Here is a 15,418-nt window from a genome sequence, read left to right as displayed (position 1 = left end):
CTCTCCATGAAAAGTGCCATACTGGGACATGCCTACCCTTCTTTTAGAAATTTAGTTATGCAGTGTATAATCTTTGGTGTGTATGTTGCATAGGGTGAGCTTTTGAGTCATCATACCTATTGGTAGTTCAACATTTGCATGCAGTCTATTGTATAAATTTTATTCTATATTTTGATCTATTTTGATAGACAATTTCCATATTTTTATAATTATCCACATATTATATTAATATTTAAAAATAATATATAGATTAATTTTATATTTATGTACATTATCTCATTTTATTTATTTCATGTAAAATGTCTAAATATCTACCTGAAAGGTATGAAATTGTCTTTGTCTTGTGTTCATGATTGAAGAACATCTTTTTTGAAGGCATAATTTTAGTTTTACAGTTCTTGTTTTTTATATGCATTAATAGTATTATTGTATTTTGTTTTGGTTTCCAATTTTCTAAGGAGAATCCAGGATTCATTTTTGTTATTGTCTCTTAATGCATATCATTCCTTAACTGCTTTCCAGATCTTGACTATTTTCTATCTTGTTAATATTTAACCCATATAACTTAAAATACAGGTTAATACTAATCTTTTACTTCTAGATTCCTATTACAATTACAGTTATTTATAACTAGCTATTTTTTTTCAATGAATTGTATTTTAAATCATTTTATAACAAATGTCAGGGTTGCTGAGAAGATGGCTTGGTGGGTACTATGGTACCAAACAAGCATAAGGACAAGGTCCCCTGTAAAAGCCAGGTTTTGTGGCATACTCCTATGATCCCAGAGCTTGGGATGGGGAGCACAAGGAGATTCTTGGGATCCCTAGACAGCCATTGTAGCTGAAATAGGAACTTTCTTGACTTTAAAAATGAAAGTGGAAAAGCTACTGAAAAAAAGACATCCTAACATCACCTGGTCTCCATACACATCCACACAAGCACAAGCAATTTCACACACATATGCACACACATGCATACATCACATACATACATGCATACATACACACACCAAATGCACACACATCACATGCAGGCATGCATATGCACACAAACACACACACACACACACACACACACACACACACACATTAACAAAATAAAAAGGATTTCAGCCATTTTGCCAACACATAATCCTTTGTTAGAACCTGATTTCAATGCTGTCTATCATAATATACTATACATACATGTGTGCTAGTGTATGCATATGCAAGTTTGTACATAAAACACATGCACACGAATAGAACTAACTTATCTGTATCAACCTTCAGGTCCATATTTACAATTTCTTACTGAATTTACACTTTTGGAAGTTTTTAGATATATTTCAAAGTCAAGAAGTCAAAAAGTCAAAAAATATTATCTCTCATTCCTAATATTTGAAAGACTATTTTCCATATTCCACAATATCTTTATAAAGATCTGATAATCACTTTTAGCCAAGTTTTATAAACCCCTGTCACAGCCTCTGACCTATTCCCAGAAGTCAACTATTAGGGTTTAACCATTTCAAGGAACATTAGAGAGAACATCATCTACTTGCTACCACCTATTTCTATTTTAAATTAATTCCCCAAATACTCTGGTTTGTGAAGCATAAATAATTTATAGGAATCCTATCTAAAGTGCATTATATGGGATGAGGGGGAGGTGGCTACATCGGAGCTGTTCCAACATCTCAGAATCCTACATAGAAATGTAACAATTTATGCTACCAAGAGTTTCCCAGCATGTTTCTCTGCACGTTAGTCAACACTTTGTAAAACCAGGATTTTTATTATGTATATTTATCTATTTATTTTATGTTATATAAATATATATATATTATGTTTATTTATTTATTTATCACATGGTATGTATATATGCATGTGTTTATGTGCTTGCATGTTTGTGGATACACAAGTATATGATTCATACACATGTGTATGTGCCAAAGGTTGACATTGACTATCTTTCTAGATTGCTCTCCACTTTATTTACCAAGAGGGGAAGCTCACTGAACCTAAAGATTGTATATTTGTCTAGTCCAGTTAGCCAGTTTGTCCATGGAACATCCTTTCTCTGCCTTCCAAACACTGAGATACAGGAGAACCATCATTCCTGTGGGGATCTGAACTGTCTTCACAACTGATTAACAAGCACTTTATATGCTGAGACATTTTTCCAGCCTCTCTATTATAAACTTTTGTTTAAAAATTCATGCATGCTTACTTTCAGAATCCTTTCAAGTTTTTAAATTTACACCTTAGTTTTACATTCAAATAATTAAGCTATCTAGAAATGGATCTGGTTGCGAAAGTGCAGGAGCCAAGGTTCATGGGAACTTCTCAGTTCCACATCTTGCCATATGTGTTTCTGCAAACATGGAAAGTACAAAAAGAGAAAGCACCCCAAAACACTATACAAAACCCTCCCTTTTGGCATAATGAGAACAGAGCAAATATGCAAACCTCACAATGTTGTACAAGAACAGTATAGTTGTGTGAGCTGTATCTCACAGTCCCAAATCTTCAATGAGATTGTGACTGGCAAGAAAAAAAAATGAAAGCATGCCTGGTGGAAGAATAAAACTGATGTAAAATGACTGCCAGGGGGAATGCAAAAATACTGGAGGAAAAGGCATTTTACACAGCCATTCCTTGAATAACTTCACTTCTCTACTTTAATTTGAAAGGCACTCCTCAATATCTACAAACCTGCCACCTGCCAATGCTTCAAATTATGCTTAACGATAACAACAAAAGTAGCACCGAGAAATATAAAATTACCATGCCAGATTAAAAACCAACTTCAAACATTCTTACTTACATCCATGAGAATGAGGCTCAGCTAAGTCCACAGTCAGTATCAAGTGGCAAAGCCACTTCAGTGAGCTTTCACATTCTTCAGCCTCAGTGAGCCAAACATACAGTGTGGGGCACCGAGCCTCGCACTGTTGCTGCTTTTGCCAACCAAACTGCTAAAAGGTGCTGCAAAAACTTCTGGTGCCTGCAAAAAACGATTACCCAAGGTCCTACCTCCTTTATGTCTTTTGATCCAAGTGAAAAATCTTGAAGTGGTCTGGTGATATATTGTGCACCCAAATAAAGTTTGTCTGGGGATCAGAGGACAGAGCCAGCCACTAAATTAGACATAGAAGTCAGGAAGTGGTGGCACACCCCTTTAATCCTATTACTCGGGAAGCAGAGATCCATCTGGATTTCTGTGAGTTCAAAGCCACACTGGGATAGATGAGAGACACAGAACCAGGTAGTGGTGACACATGCCTTTAATCCCAGGAAGTAATATGGCAAGACACAGAAAGGTATGTAGGGCGTGAGGAAATAGGAACTCACTCTCTTGAAGCTGAGACTTTGTAGAGGTAAGCTAGTGGCCGGCTGTTCTAATTTTTCAGCTTTCACCCCAATATCTGGCTCTGGGTTTTTTATTATAAAATCTTTAAGACTCGTGTTACAAACTGGTGCATTTAGTTGACTTCCCCAAAGCATAGAATTATTTGTAGCTAAATGAAGCCAGATAAGTTCTTCTCCCAATTACCTAGCTCTTTCTTTTTGCCTGTTGATCAGGGAGTTTCCTACTATGATTTATAGGATTACCAATTCCCCAAATCCAGAGAGTTGAATCCAGAGAGTGGATTTCATGAGAGCAGTCTCTTGTCCTTTTGTCCTTATTTGGGGTTTTTTGGTTAAGCATATGCCAATGTGAATCTAAGCACAACTGAGTAAGCATTGCTCTTCACCAATTACTCAGCTGTGCTGTAATGGAGCAGTCGTGGAAGAGACAGAGATACACTTACTCTTCTGTAAAATGGTGCTCACAAGGACAATATGAAAGAAAATGATAATTTGAAATTTTTGTCTCAGAAATGGCAGTCATTCAACAGGAGTGCCCATAATTACAGTCTCCACAGTATTTTGATAAATTTTTCCTTATCAAATTTTAAATTCAAGAACTTTTTTTCTGTAAGAATATACTCCATACCCTTTCTGATTCTTAAGAGAAAAGGATTCCATTTTACTGAACAGCCTAAAATGTTATAAAACTGCAACTTGTCAAGAGTGCAACCGTGAGTTGAATGTGATACTGTTATTGCCAAAAGCTGACTCTAGCTATTCAGTATTTTAGAAAGGCCAGCTAATGGACAGATTAACTATTAATTTTTGTTTTCTTAGGCATTGATGCTGTATTAAGATAGCTCAACAGAAAGCATAGTGCCTGGAGCATATTATATAAATTTCCCACAGAAATGCTTTTACGGAATTATGTTTTAATGATTAATAATTCAGTTCGCACTCTACCATCTAAAAGTCAGAGGCCTGCCAGTTCCATTTGATAAATGTTTGCACTGCCTTGCAGTGCATAGAAGACAAATGCCTACTGTCCATTCATTCCTTTAGTCAACAATTCGGTATACTTTCTTTCAGTGTCAGATTAACTGCTAAAAGAATCATTGGAGATAAGTTGCTGCACTGAGGGGCATAATGAGCCCCAATAAAGTCCCAATACAAGGTGGCTCAGGGATTCTGTGTTATCTGACTTAATCTTACAGCATTTTACACTGCATATATATGAAGGATCCCAAATACTGGAAGTTTTTCTGATGGTCCCTATCTGTTAGCTAATAAAACAAGGCATCATTGGATTATTTAACAAGAAGTGGTACAGAAAAGGAAGGCTACATTTGGACTGTACGATAGGAAAACGGACTGGCAAATTGAATCTTGAGGTTTCAGTGAAATGTGTCTAGACTATTTCCATTAATGACAGCATCATATAATGAGCTGGAAAGATCTCTTTCATGTCTAATGCTAATAAATGTAATTTTAATATACATGGGTTTAATACTGTTGGCTAGCCATCTAAGTGCTTCTAAAAGCAATAAATAGAGGAATTATTTTTAGGGTGGGTGTTATGGTAAGTCCAGCTATTTTGACTATTTTAAATTTCTAATCCTTCAGTCTCAGCTAATCTTTATCCAGTGATTCCGTGCAAAATAATGATAATGTTAAATTTGATAAAAGTATCTTAACATTTGATTGTTCCAAGATTACATTATATTGACATTATCAATCAATATTTGTATCCATTGCAAATGTCTCACCCAACTATCAATAATTTCATGCTTCCTATTATTACTTAAGATGAGGCATGATGCCCACATCAACTCATTCAATTTTAGAAAACACTTTATCTTAAAAGCAAATCTGTCCTGCTATTGGCTCATTGATTCTAGTTCCTCTTCTGTGATAATACGGGAATCTAGTTTCTCTTCCACTTGAAATCCTTCAGATACTTGGAAACAATGAGTTTCTGCTTTGTGCTTTTTCTCCGTCACTATGACATACCCTCCATTCTTTTTATACAAACTCTCCACAATGTCATTTTACTTTAATCAAAAAGGTTTTGTTCCGGTTTACCCATACTGAACAGAGAAGGATAGCCTCTCCATCATCTATCAGCACAGTCTAAGTTTATATTATCTTTCTTGGCAAGAGAAATTGGTATTGACTTGATATTAATATTGATATTGATATTAAGTAAGACATATTGACAGTTATCTCTGCTACGAAGCCTATTTCTTCCCTGTTGTACTTGTACAGATGGTTCCATTTAGTACAGACTTCTGTGTCTTATATACACTGTCATTATATATAATTATATTACATTTGATCCACATACCAAATTTTATCACAAATAAAATTCCTTTTAAGAGGTTAGAGAGATGGCTCAGTTGTTAAGTTCACCAACTGCTCATCCAGAGGACCTAGATTTGATTCCCAGATTTGACGGTGGCTAACAACCATCTCTAATTTCAGTTCCAAGGAGTTCCATTGATCTCTTCTGAACTCCACAGACACTACATGTATATATGGTACATAGACATACAAGCAGGCAAAATATTCATACACATAAAATTAAAATTAAAATTAAATCTCAGAAAAGTTTATATTGATTTCTTATCTATTATGTGTCTATTACTGTACTGAACTTTTTGTCAAGGTGTATAATTTTATCTTTAATTCAAGAAAGAATCTCAGTGGTATGACTGAAAAATCAAGTTAAAATATATAATTAACTTGATTGAGATCTCCATAAACAATAGGAGCAATTTCAAATTTGAATGTCAATCTACCCAATTTCAAGCTTTGTGGTTTTATTTGTTTCATTTATTTCTACTAGGTCATTTCCCACCACAACCTAGTTTATCAGTTCAAAAGTCACATATGATAACATGGGTTTGAATGGGTCTTAGTTACTGTTCAAAGTGGCTTTGGGGGGAATCTTTATAAACCTATGGTATTGGAATATTTTCTAGCATGTATGTTTTTATATGTTGAATCATGTTATATTTTATTTTATTATAAATTTTGATATTTTATTTTATTTTTCACTGTTAAGTAAGCAAAGCTCATGTTAAAAATCTAAAGCACAAACATTGTCAGTGTGTGTGAATGTAAAAAAAAGGTCCTTGACATGTTTCTGATTTATTAATTCATTTATTCTAAAGAATTGAGCTAAACATAGACATTCACCTATTTTCTTCTTTACTTTATAAATAAAAGGAGTACTTAAGAAATAGCAAGGCAACATTAGATAATGCTTGACAACAGAAAGAAACAACTGAACACTAAAAGCATAAAAAGAACATTCAGTGATTCCTTTGGGGCTCAAGCCATATTATATCATGATATAGTAATAGTAATTAACATTTAATATTACAAGCATCAGTCATTAATAAACCAGTTTATATACAAAGATGTCTATGCTGAATATAATTTTATAAAACTCATTAAAGATTGTTTACTAAAAATTTCATGAGAAAACCTGCAACATGAATCACATTTATTCAAAGCACTTTGACAGCCCACAGTAAATTTTAAGATGTGAATGTTATTATTTTTATAGCATGAGTCTGTGCAGGTGGTAATTCTTAAGAACCTTTTAAAAAGTATCAGTTTTATGAACATATTGAACAAGATATTTGGAAAATAACTTTATGTTGATTGAGGTGAGTTGATCCTGCGAGTTTTTTATTTTATAGCATTCATAAAGGATGAGAGCTCCATATAGCTATATGCTCACCTTCCTGCCAGGGTTCTCTCTTTGGAGTTATTCCGCACCTAGGCACTGGCCATTTTTGAGGATGCTGGCGTAGACAAACACTAATGTGAATGTATCTTTCTGTGATCAAAAGAAGCTACTTCAAGGGAAAAGGAATTCATTAGCTTGAAAAGAACAATAGAGCACATTTTATTTACATATTTTTGAGATAGAGATAATAAGTAAATATGGAAATCTATGTTCACAATACCTCAGAAAGGGAAACTTCCTCAATGTCCTCCAGCTGATGAATGGGTAATGAGAATGTGTTACATATACAATGGAATTGTGTGTCATGCAGAAAAGGGTTCATGACACAGAGACAAAAATGTCATGAGTAATTTTCTAGTCATGAATTCGTGACTTTGTTTTTTCTTTTATTTTTTTGCATTTTCTTTTTTGGCATTTTTCGTTAGATTTTTTTTCATATAATATACTCTGATTTTTCCCTCTCCCAACTTCTCCAAGATCCTCCACACTTTCCCAGCTCTACACCCTTACTTTTTCTTTCTCTTTAAAAAAACAAAAAAAGATTAAGATATTAAAGAGTTTTTGTCATAATTGTGAAAGAAAATAAATTTTTCTGTGTTGCTTTATTGGTGAAATACTCACAGAAACATCCAAGAGAAGAAAGTATTTTAGAACTGTAGCTTTAAATATCCATATACAGGGAGTGGTGCAACCCCAATGCATTCATCAAGAGTGTTTGTATAACATTGGAGAAAGGCAGAATTTTAAGGAGATGAGAGTTAGAATGTGGTCCAAATGTGACCCATGTTCCTGGAGACATACTTTCCAAGTATGAGCAAGGCTCTGGGTTCATCCTTACACCACTAAAAGGCGACAGTGATGACAACAACGCACATGCAGGGATTAGGGTAAAGAAAGTAATCCAAATCTAAACACAAGAACAATGGGGCCCAGTACCATTGGAGACCATTAAAAACAGTTTATGGCTATATGTAGTGCATAGGACATAATTATATTTGACCATTAAAAGAATTCTTATACCCTTAAAAGTTTTCTGTTACAGTGGAGAAGTGGAGAGATACCAATAGAATTAAAAGAATTCTAGGAAGGACTAAATGAAATTACAAATGAGAATAATATTAAGTATAATAAAATTCAAAACAGCATATAGCTCTATAAACTTGAGGTGTGATCTCTTTAAATGTACCTACTCAGTTTGGTGGTCTCTATTTTTTTTATATCTTGAATTATAAATTTAAATTTTGAGACCATAAAATTCTATATGGTCCAGAGAATGATCCATAATATTCTTACTTTTGATTTTGAATGAGTTGAGTCTAGCAGGTATATAAGAAAGCAAAAATAAAAGGATAAATATTAGCAAGAGATGAAAGGAGATGAATAATTAGATGATAGGAGAGAGAGAGAGAGAGAGAGAGAGAGAGAGAGAGAGAGAGAGAGAGAGAGAGAGAGAGAAAGAGAGAGAAAGAGAGCATTAAATCAAATCAAAAGAGGAAGCAGAAATCAGTTGGAGAAGCCCCATTGAAGTTGTCAGCTAAAGCAATAGATTGATAGTGCCAGGTGGAGCAGTATCTCAGGTAAAACATTCAAGTATAATAATAAAAAAAATAGCAACAGAGAATCACATCATAGAAAGTGTTTACAACATCGAGCAGAAACCAACTGAGGTCATTGAGGTTATTCAGGTAGTCAGCTGGGGCTCCGGAGTTAAGACAACCATGCTTGGCTCTGAAGTGGTAGAGGGCAGCCCCACTTACAGAGCTTGTCACTTAGTTCAAGGAGTAGGTGACAATTTACTGATACAATGACTTACCAAATTTTATATACTTACTTTTATTTTTACAGGTATAAAATTGAAGATGCTGACGTCACCAGAGCCAAAGGGCCTTATCCCCTTTACGGCAGAGTCACTTGAACTCATTGAAAATCATGTTGCTAAAAAATGCAACGAAGAGCATGAAGAAGATTTAAAACCAAGCCCTTATTTGGAAGCTGGCAAAGAACTGCCATTTGCCTATGGAACCCTTCCCCAAGGAATGGTGTCCGAGCCCTTGGAAGATATGGATCCATATTACTATGTTAAGAGAAATGTAAGGATTAATCATCATTATTGAAACTATATTTTTATTAGTTTATTTTCAGCCACTTAAAATATAATTGACATAAGAATAATAAAATAATAGAGAAAGAGCTTTTTCATAATGTATTTTATGTGGGGATAACATATTCAAGATAGTTAATAAATCTGATATAACATCTGAGTATTGTATTCAGGTTAGTGAATTTAGCATATGTACTGCTATTCCTTAATATAAATGGCTTTTTGTAGAAATATGCTAATTATCTTTTTCTGATTATCAATTTTAAAATAATCATAAAATAATTAGAATATGGAAGCAATTTCAGATACCTGGATAATTTACTCACTAGTCAGAATAGTGCATCCAAAATATATTTTTTTATATTCACTCATTCATATATTCATAAATTCAAACCTATCTCATTTGCAAAAAGATTTACAGATTATGTACACACACATACACACACACACACAAACACACATACACACTCCCAGAAAAAAACACAAAATACTAAGTATGAGAATGAGTTCTGTTAGAAAATTCAGAAATCTATGTGGATTGAGGAAGCTAGAAGAGTTTTCATTCCAAGAGCACAATTCGGGGGCTGGAGAAATGTCTCTGCGGTGAAGAACACAGGCTGCTCTTTCAGAGGTTATGATTTTGAATGCCAGCACCTGCAGAGCAGCTCACAACTTTCTGTAACTCTAGTCCTGGAGAAGGTGAAGCCCTCTTTTGTTCACCCTGGGCACTAGGCACACACATGGTTCATGGGTACAAGAAGCCAAAACAGCTATACACACAAAATAAGAAAATGAAGTTAAGGTAAAACTTGAGTTACAGCTTGCAGAATACTTGGAATTCTAATAAAGCCAAAGTAGAACCTTTTTTGGGCAAGTGGACGGGCAGCAGCCAAGATTGATTCTGTAAGGGGACGTAGAGAGGGCAATGCTACTGCCGGAAATTCAGTCATGTTGCCGACAGTGGCAGAGGTGAGATCGCGGTGATCTTGACACGGACTTGCGGTGATCAAAGGACCTAGGGCATGGCAGTGGCAGTTCAAGAAAACTAATCTAGCAGTTTTCTAAATTAGAAGAGAAAGGATCAAAAGAGGAAACAGAAGGGAGAGCAAAGGAGAGGGAGAAATGGGTAGGGAGAGAAGGTGACGAGGGAGAAGAGGAAGGGGTGAAAATGGGGAAAAGAGGAAGAGATAGAGAAATGAAGAGGGCCAGGGAAAGAGCGATATGTTATTTTTAGTTAACCTAGTGTATGCACGGATATACCTTAATATAAATGGGTTTTGTTGAGATACAATGATTACTATCCTCTAATTATCAATTTTAAAGTAATCATAAAAGTTTTGATTATGGGAGAGGGAGAGAGGGGAGGACGGAAGGAGGGAGACAAAAAGAGAGAGGAGGGGTAAGAACCCTGCTGTCCAGTGTCCTATATAATATCGGGAGAAGGAACAGCAAGTTATGACTAATGGATAGTGCCAGTGTTTACAACTTGGAAGAGTGAAGTTGCTACTGACAAAAATTAAAGTGTATTAAAATGGGGAAATATGAGGATTCTCTACTGGTATTTTGATAGCCATGTATAAAAGTCACTGATGTTATCTAATGAGGAAGTCAAATGGAATTAAAGTCTGTGGAGAACACACACACACACACACACACACACACACACACACACACACGATGCACAGCTACACCTCTGTAATACTGTCATGGTAAAACTGTCACTTGCATTATTTTGAGAACATTTTAGTTAAAATGTAAATTAGGTCCTCATCTGAGTTATTTCATCACTCACTTTTTGGTGTGCTTAGGTCATAATGGCAGTAACCTTAGGAAAGGTTGTTGCTAAAGCAGCGGTCTGAGAACTGTGTATGCAGAACATGTATGCAGACATGCTGGGAGGAGGAGCTTCCTTGTTAAAGACAAAACAAGGTCTTAAGAAACAACAAATACTTCATGGCAGACCATGTGCCTGGAAGTAGTTGGCCAACACAAAACAGACAGCATGTATTTTTAATTATTTTTTATGTGTGCGTATTGTCCTGCTATTTTTTGTCCTTTTTTTCCCTCTTTTGATTTGTTTTTACTATTTTCTTTTTTGTTTTCTTTTTTGAAACAGAGAGAAAGACATGAAGTTGGGTGGTTAGGGAGGTGGGGACGATGTGGGAGAAGTTAGGACAGGGAAAGGAATATGTTCAAAACTTATTGGATGAAAAATAAAATAAAAGTCTAAAAACTCACATAAATAAAAGAAATGAAAATAAAATAGGATTCAGAGTTATTCATGGCCCTAGCTGTTATGAAGTACCTGGGGAAAAACCTGCAAGGATGTCTCATGCTGTAAGTTCTCTTTTCACTAAAGTCAGCTCTTCTGAATATCTGGGCTATATCTGGCTTATTCTCTTCAAGAAAGCATAGGAATAAATAATCATAAAAATAAAACACAATTGCAGCACAATCCGAAATTACTTCTCCCTTCACAATGACAAACACATCTGGTGTATTTCCCATGAGGTTTGCAATTGTTCTGGAAGCTACCATGGAAAGTAGACTTTAAACAATCATGTTTATTTCTTATGGTGTTTAGTTTATTTAAGTGGAGCTGGAAGAATCATGTCAATAGCAGCACCAAGCCCATACAGCTGCATGTTGAAGTGCACTTTTCTAAGAACCGAGGCACAGAGTAGTTACCAGGTAGAGCTGACATGCAGGCAGAAGTGTTGGGCAGTTGCTCATCCTTGTAATTTCTTTTTTATATGCATCTGTCAATATAAAGAGCAATAAGTCATAGCCTTTGTATTATTATCATTGACTACATGTGTCTATTTTGGTGTATATAATATTACTTCTAAGGCCAGACCTGGTGGCCAGGTTGTAATAGTTGTTAGATAAAAATATTGCAAATTCAAGTCTTCTGTGGTCTAGAGTGTGAGTTCAAGTCCAGCCTGTACAACTTAATGAAACCCAGTATCAAAAGAAAAAAAGAATTTAAAGAGCCTCAGGATAAATAGTGGATGAGGCTTTGCCTAGCATATGTGAGGTGCTTGATATAATCCCTATTAGAAAGAAAAAGAATTAATGCCCTATTTTGATTTTTAACAATACCTTTTATCTTATTATGTACTATATGTTATATTTTAAAATATGCCATCTTATCTCATAATTTTCAGAATACTTACTACTTACAATAATTTTTTCAGTGTTAAGGGGCTCAAACTCAGAGCTTCCTGAAGGCTAAGCAAACACTCACCAAGTTACATCAACAGACAGAATATGTCTGTGCACACCCCACAACTAATAATTTCACTGAAGGGACATATATAGTTAATATACATGCACTTATACATTCAATGATAATATTATATATATATATATATATATATATATATCCATGTACACAAGCCAACATGTATATATGCATACATAACACACTTATATATGGATCAATTTTAATTTTAGAATATTTCTGTTCTTTTAATATCCAAAGTCTTTGTGTTTATGTTACATAATTTACTATTTTTAGAAAGATTAATGTCAGTAATACCAAATAAATTTGATTTTTCAAGCAGTAATTTTTAGGATTTACTTTTTACTTGTTTTATTTTTAAATACATTTTAATTAAAATAGAAATGCATCACATTTCCTCCCTCCTCCAGCCCCTCCCACATAAATAATTTAAATGATTGATGTGATATTTCAAAACATTGGCTCTTCTTTGCTTTTGTAATAGTACATTGATTTTCCCTGGTATAAAATTAAAAATTTCACATTTATTTAGTTGAAATATAGCCGTCTGATACCTTTAAGTGCAAATCCATGAGCTATCTGGAGTGCTTTCTATTACATTAGTTCAGCTGGGAGACAGGCCTGTGATACCTGGCCAGTGACTTTCCTAAGCATACAACCAGCAAAACAAAGTAAAGCGGTGAGCTACCAGGTAAGTCTAAATATAAACAAAAAACGATAAAACCCACTTCATTTTTACTTTGACTATAATTAGATATCAAAGCCAAGGAAAATATGAGTGAATTTCAGTCTGCTGAGCATTGGTAATGTTGTTTAAGTTCTTTATTCTTAATGAACTGCATTTTTCCTGTGGTTTCTTACAGACTTTCATAGTCTTTAAACAGAAGCAGAGTTATCTTCAGGTTCAATGCCATTTCCATCTTCTGCACACTGTCTCCTTTCAACTCTCTCAGAAGAGTAGCTATCAAGGTTTTGGTGAATCCATATCCTTTCCAAGGGTGGTTGACTGTGTCTTCAATGCACAAATAAGTCCAGATGTTCTGTTATTCAACTGCTGCTGCAGAACTCTTCGTTCTCATTGGTACTTTATGTCATCATATTAAAGACTGGGTTTTTCTTGGTTAATTTTATAGTGTTTGAAAACACATGGAAAAGAAGAGTTTAATAAAACAGTCAAAATAGTTAACAAATGTTAATCCTTATTTTTCAATATAAATACATGTATTTTTAATATTTACAAAATGATCTTATCCCTTGTCCTTGTATTTATAAATGCAATTTATACAAATAGGTCTTTTCTAATGTAATTTATTGTGCATTATTCCTTGACCATGGCTTACCCTTTTTCGCCTGCTGATTTTAATTAGCGTCCTTACTGACAGCATGCTTATGAGCATGAATAATCCACCAGAATGGATACTGACAGTACAGTAAGTAACTTAGTTTTATTATATGTATAAAATATATAGTAAAGTATATATTTATATATACATTAAGTTACTTAGTTTTACTATATATAAAATAATCTATAATTATAATATTGTTTTTAGCATTTTTACTTTTATTATAATATATTAAAATATAAAATATGGATTGAAACATAATAAATTTAACTTTTTTAACTTGTTTTAAAAAAATTATGAAGACAAGAGATTTATTTTGGTCACAGCTTTGAAGGTTCAGGATACAGCACCTTTGCTGTTAGGTTTCAGTTCTAGGTAGGTTGTCTCTGCTACATTAAACTGTGGCTCATGGAAAAAGCAGGAGTTCTTTTAGAAGCAGTAGTTCATATCTTGATACCATAAGACAATGAACTGAGTGAAGCCAGCCTCAGCTTTTCTATGATTCCTCTTGTGAGTCCTGTGGAAACAGGTGGTCAGGGACCTCAGTGACACACGGATCCCTAAATAGGCCCCATATCTTTAAGATTCCATTAACTCTTACATCACCACAATGGGAGCAAGTTCCCAATAAGTAGAGCCTGGGAGGACAATCCACAGTTTAATATTTCTATTTTTATATACGGGGTGTATTTGTGGGGCATACTGATATGAGCACCATGATTGACTTTCTAAATAAAATCAAACATAAGCATATGTCAATTTGAGGATTTTTCTGTCCATTCATTATTCTTACTTAGATTTTTATAAGTGTTGTTTTTATTCATGCTGGCTGTGTAACTCTTATTTGTCTTCTGCCTCAGACTCTTGAGTCCTGGAATTATAAGTGAATATTATCAGTTTAAATATCTATGGCTCTACCTAGACTAAGGGTTTAATTATACTAATTGGAATGTTTAGGTCTTTTTCTATCTGTCCAAATCATGGTATCATATGATTGGGATTCACCTCATGTTTGATTTCTTTCTTATTGAAAGTTTTATTTATTTCCATTCATTAATAAATTGTTAGTTTTATACTTTTCACTGTCCATGAAAATCTGAAGAGTCTGGTTTTCAGTAGACTAATGGGAAATCACATTAAATTGTTTTTTTTTTTTTTAGGAAATAAGGTTTCTCGACAATAACTTTGAACTTCAGCTCTATTCAGAACAGCTGTGTGTGTGTGTGTGTGTGTGTGTGTGTGTGTGTGTGTGTGTGTGTCCTTGAACACATTTGTATTAAATTAGGGTTTAATTAGTTATGTTAAAATCTGTATTAGGGGTATAGTTGATATTTTCATAATTTATCTACATACTATGAAGAGATTATGTACAACCTCCGAGTTGGGACTATTGGGAAAAGCATCATTGGGAAAAAGTCATCAAATTCACACAGGCATCACTGAAGGCCTCTCTACAGGTTCAAGGGGAACAGGTTCCTTGATCCTTGTCTGATTGACTGTTTCTACCCTTCTAACAGATAAAATTTTACTTTACAGATAACTTGTTTTCCATAATGGGTGGCTGTCATAAACATAAAGTTTCAGAGCTGAAAATGTACTATTCTCAAGAATTAACATTTGTGTGATTTTTTTTTTCTT

The 15,418-nt window shown here is 34.3% G+C and overlaps 1 protein-coding gene across 1 annotated transcript in view; it reads left to right on the top strand.

Annotated features, from left to right (window-relative positions):
* The window catches only part of Scn7a (sodium voltage-gated channel alpha subunit 7), an 82,163-nt gene that overhangs the window by 14,773 nt on the left and 51,972 nt on the right, over nucleotides 1–15,418 (top strand). Inside the window, 4 exon segments of the mRNA XM_037204844.1 lie at nucleotides 8,938–9,182; nucleotides 13,301–13,312; nucleotides 13,314–13,420; nucleotides 13,778–13,867. Coding sequence (XP_037060739.1) covers nucleotides 8,952–9,182; nucleotides 13,301–13,312; nucleotides 13,314–13,420; nucleotides 13,778–13,867 — 440 coding nt within the window. The 5' untranslated portion in view covers nucleotides 8,938–8,951.

Source organism: Peromyscus leucopus, chromosome 4 (assembly GCF_004664715.2).
Source record: "Peromyscus leucopus breed LL Stock chromosome 4, UCI_PerLeu_2.1, whole genome shotgun sequence".
Lineage (NCBI taxonomy): Eukaryota > Metazoa > Chordata > Mammalia > Rodentia > Cricetidae > Peromyscus > Peromyscus leucopus.
This window is presented reverse-complemented; position numbering and strand designations above follow the sequence as displayed.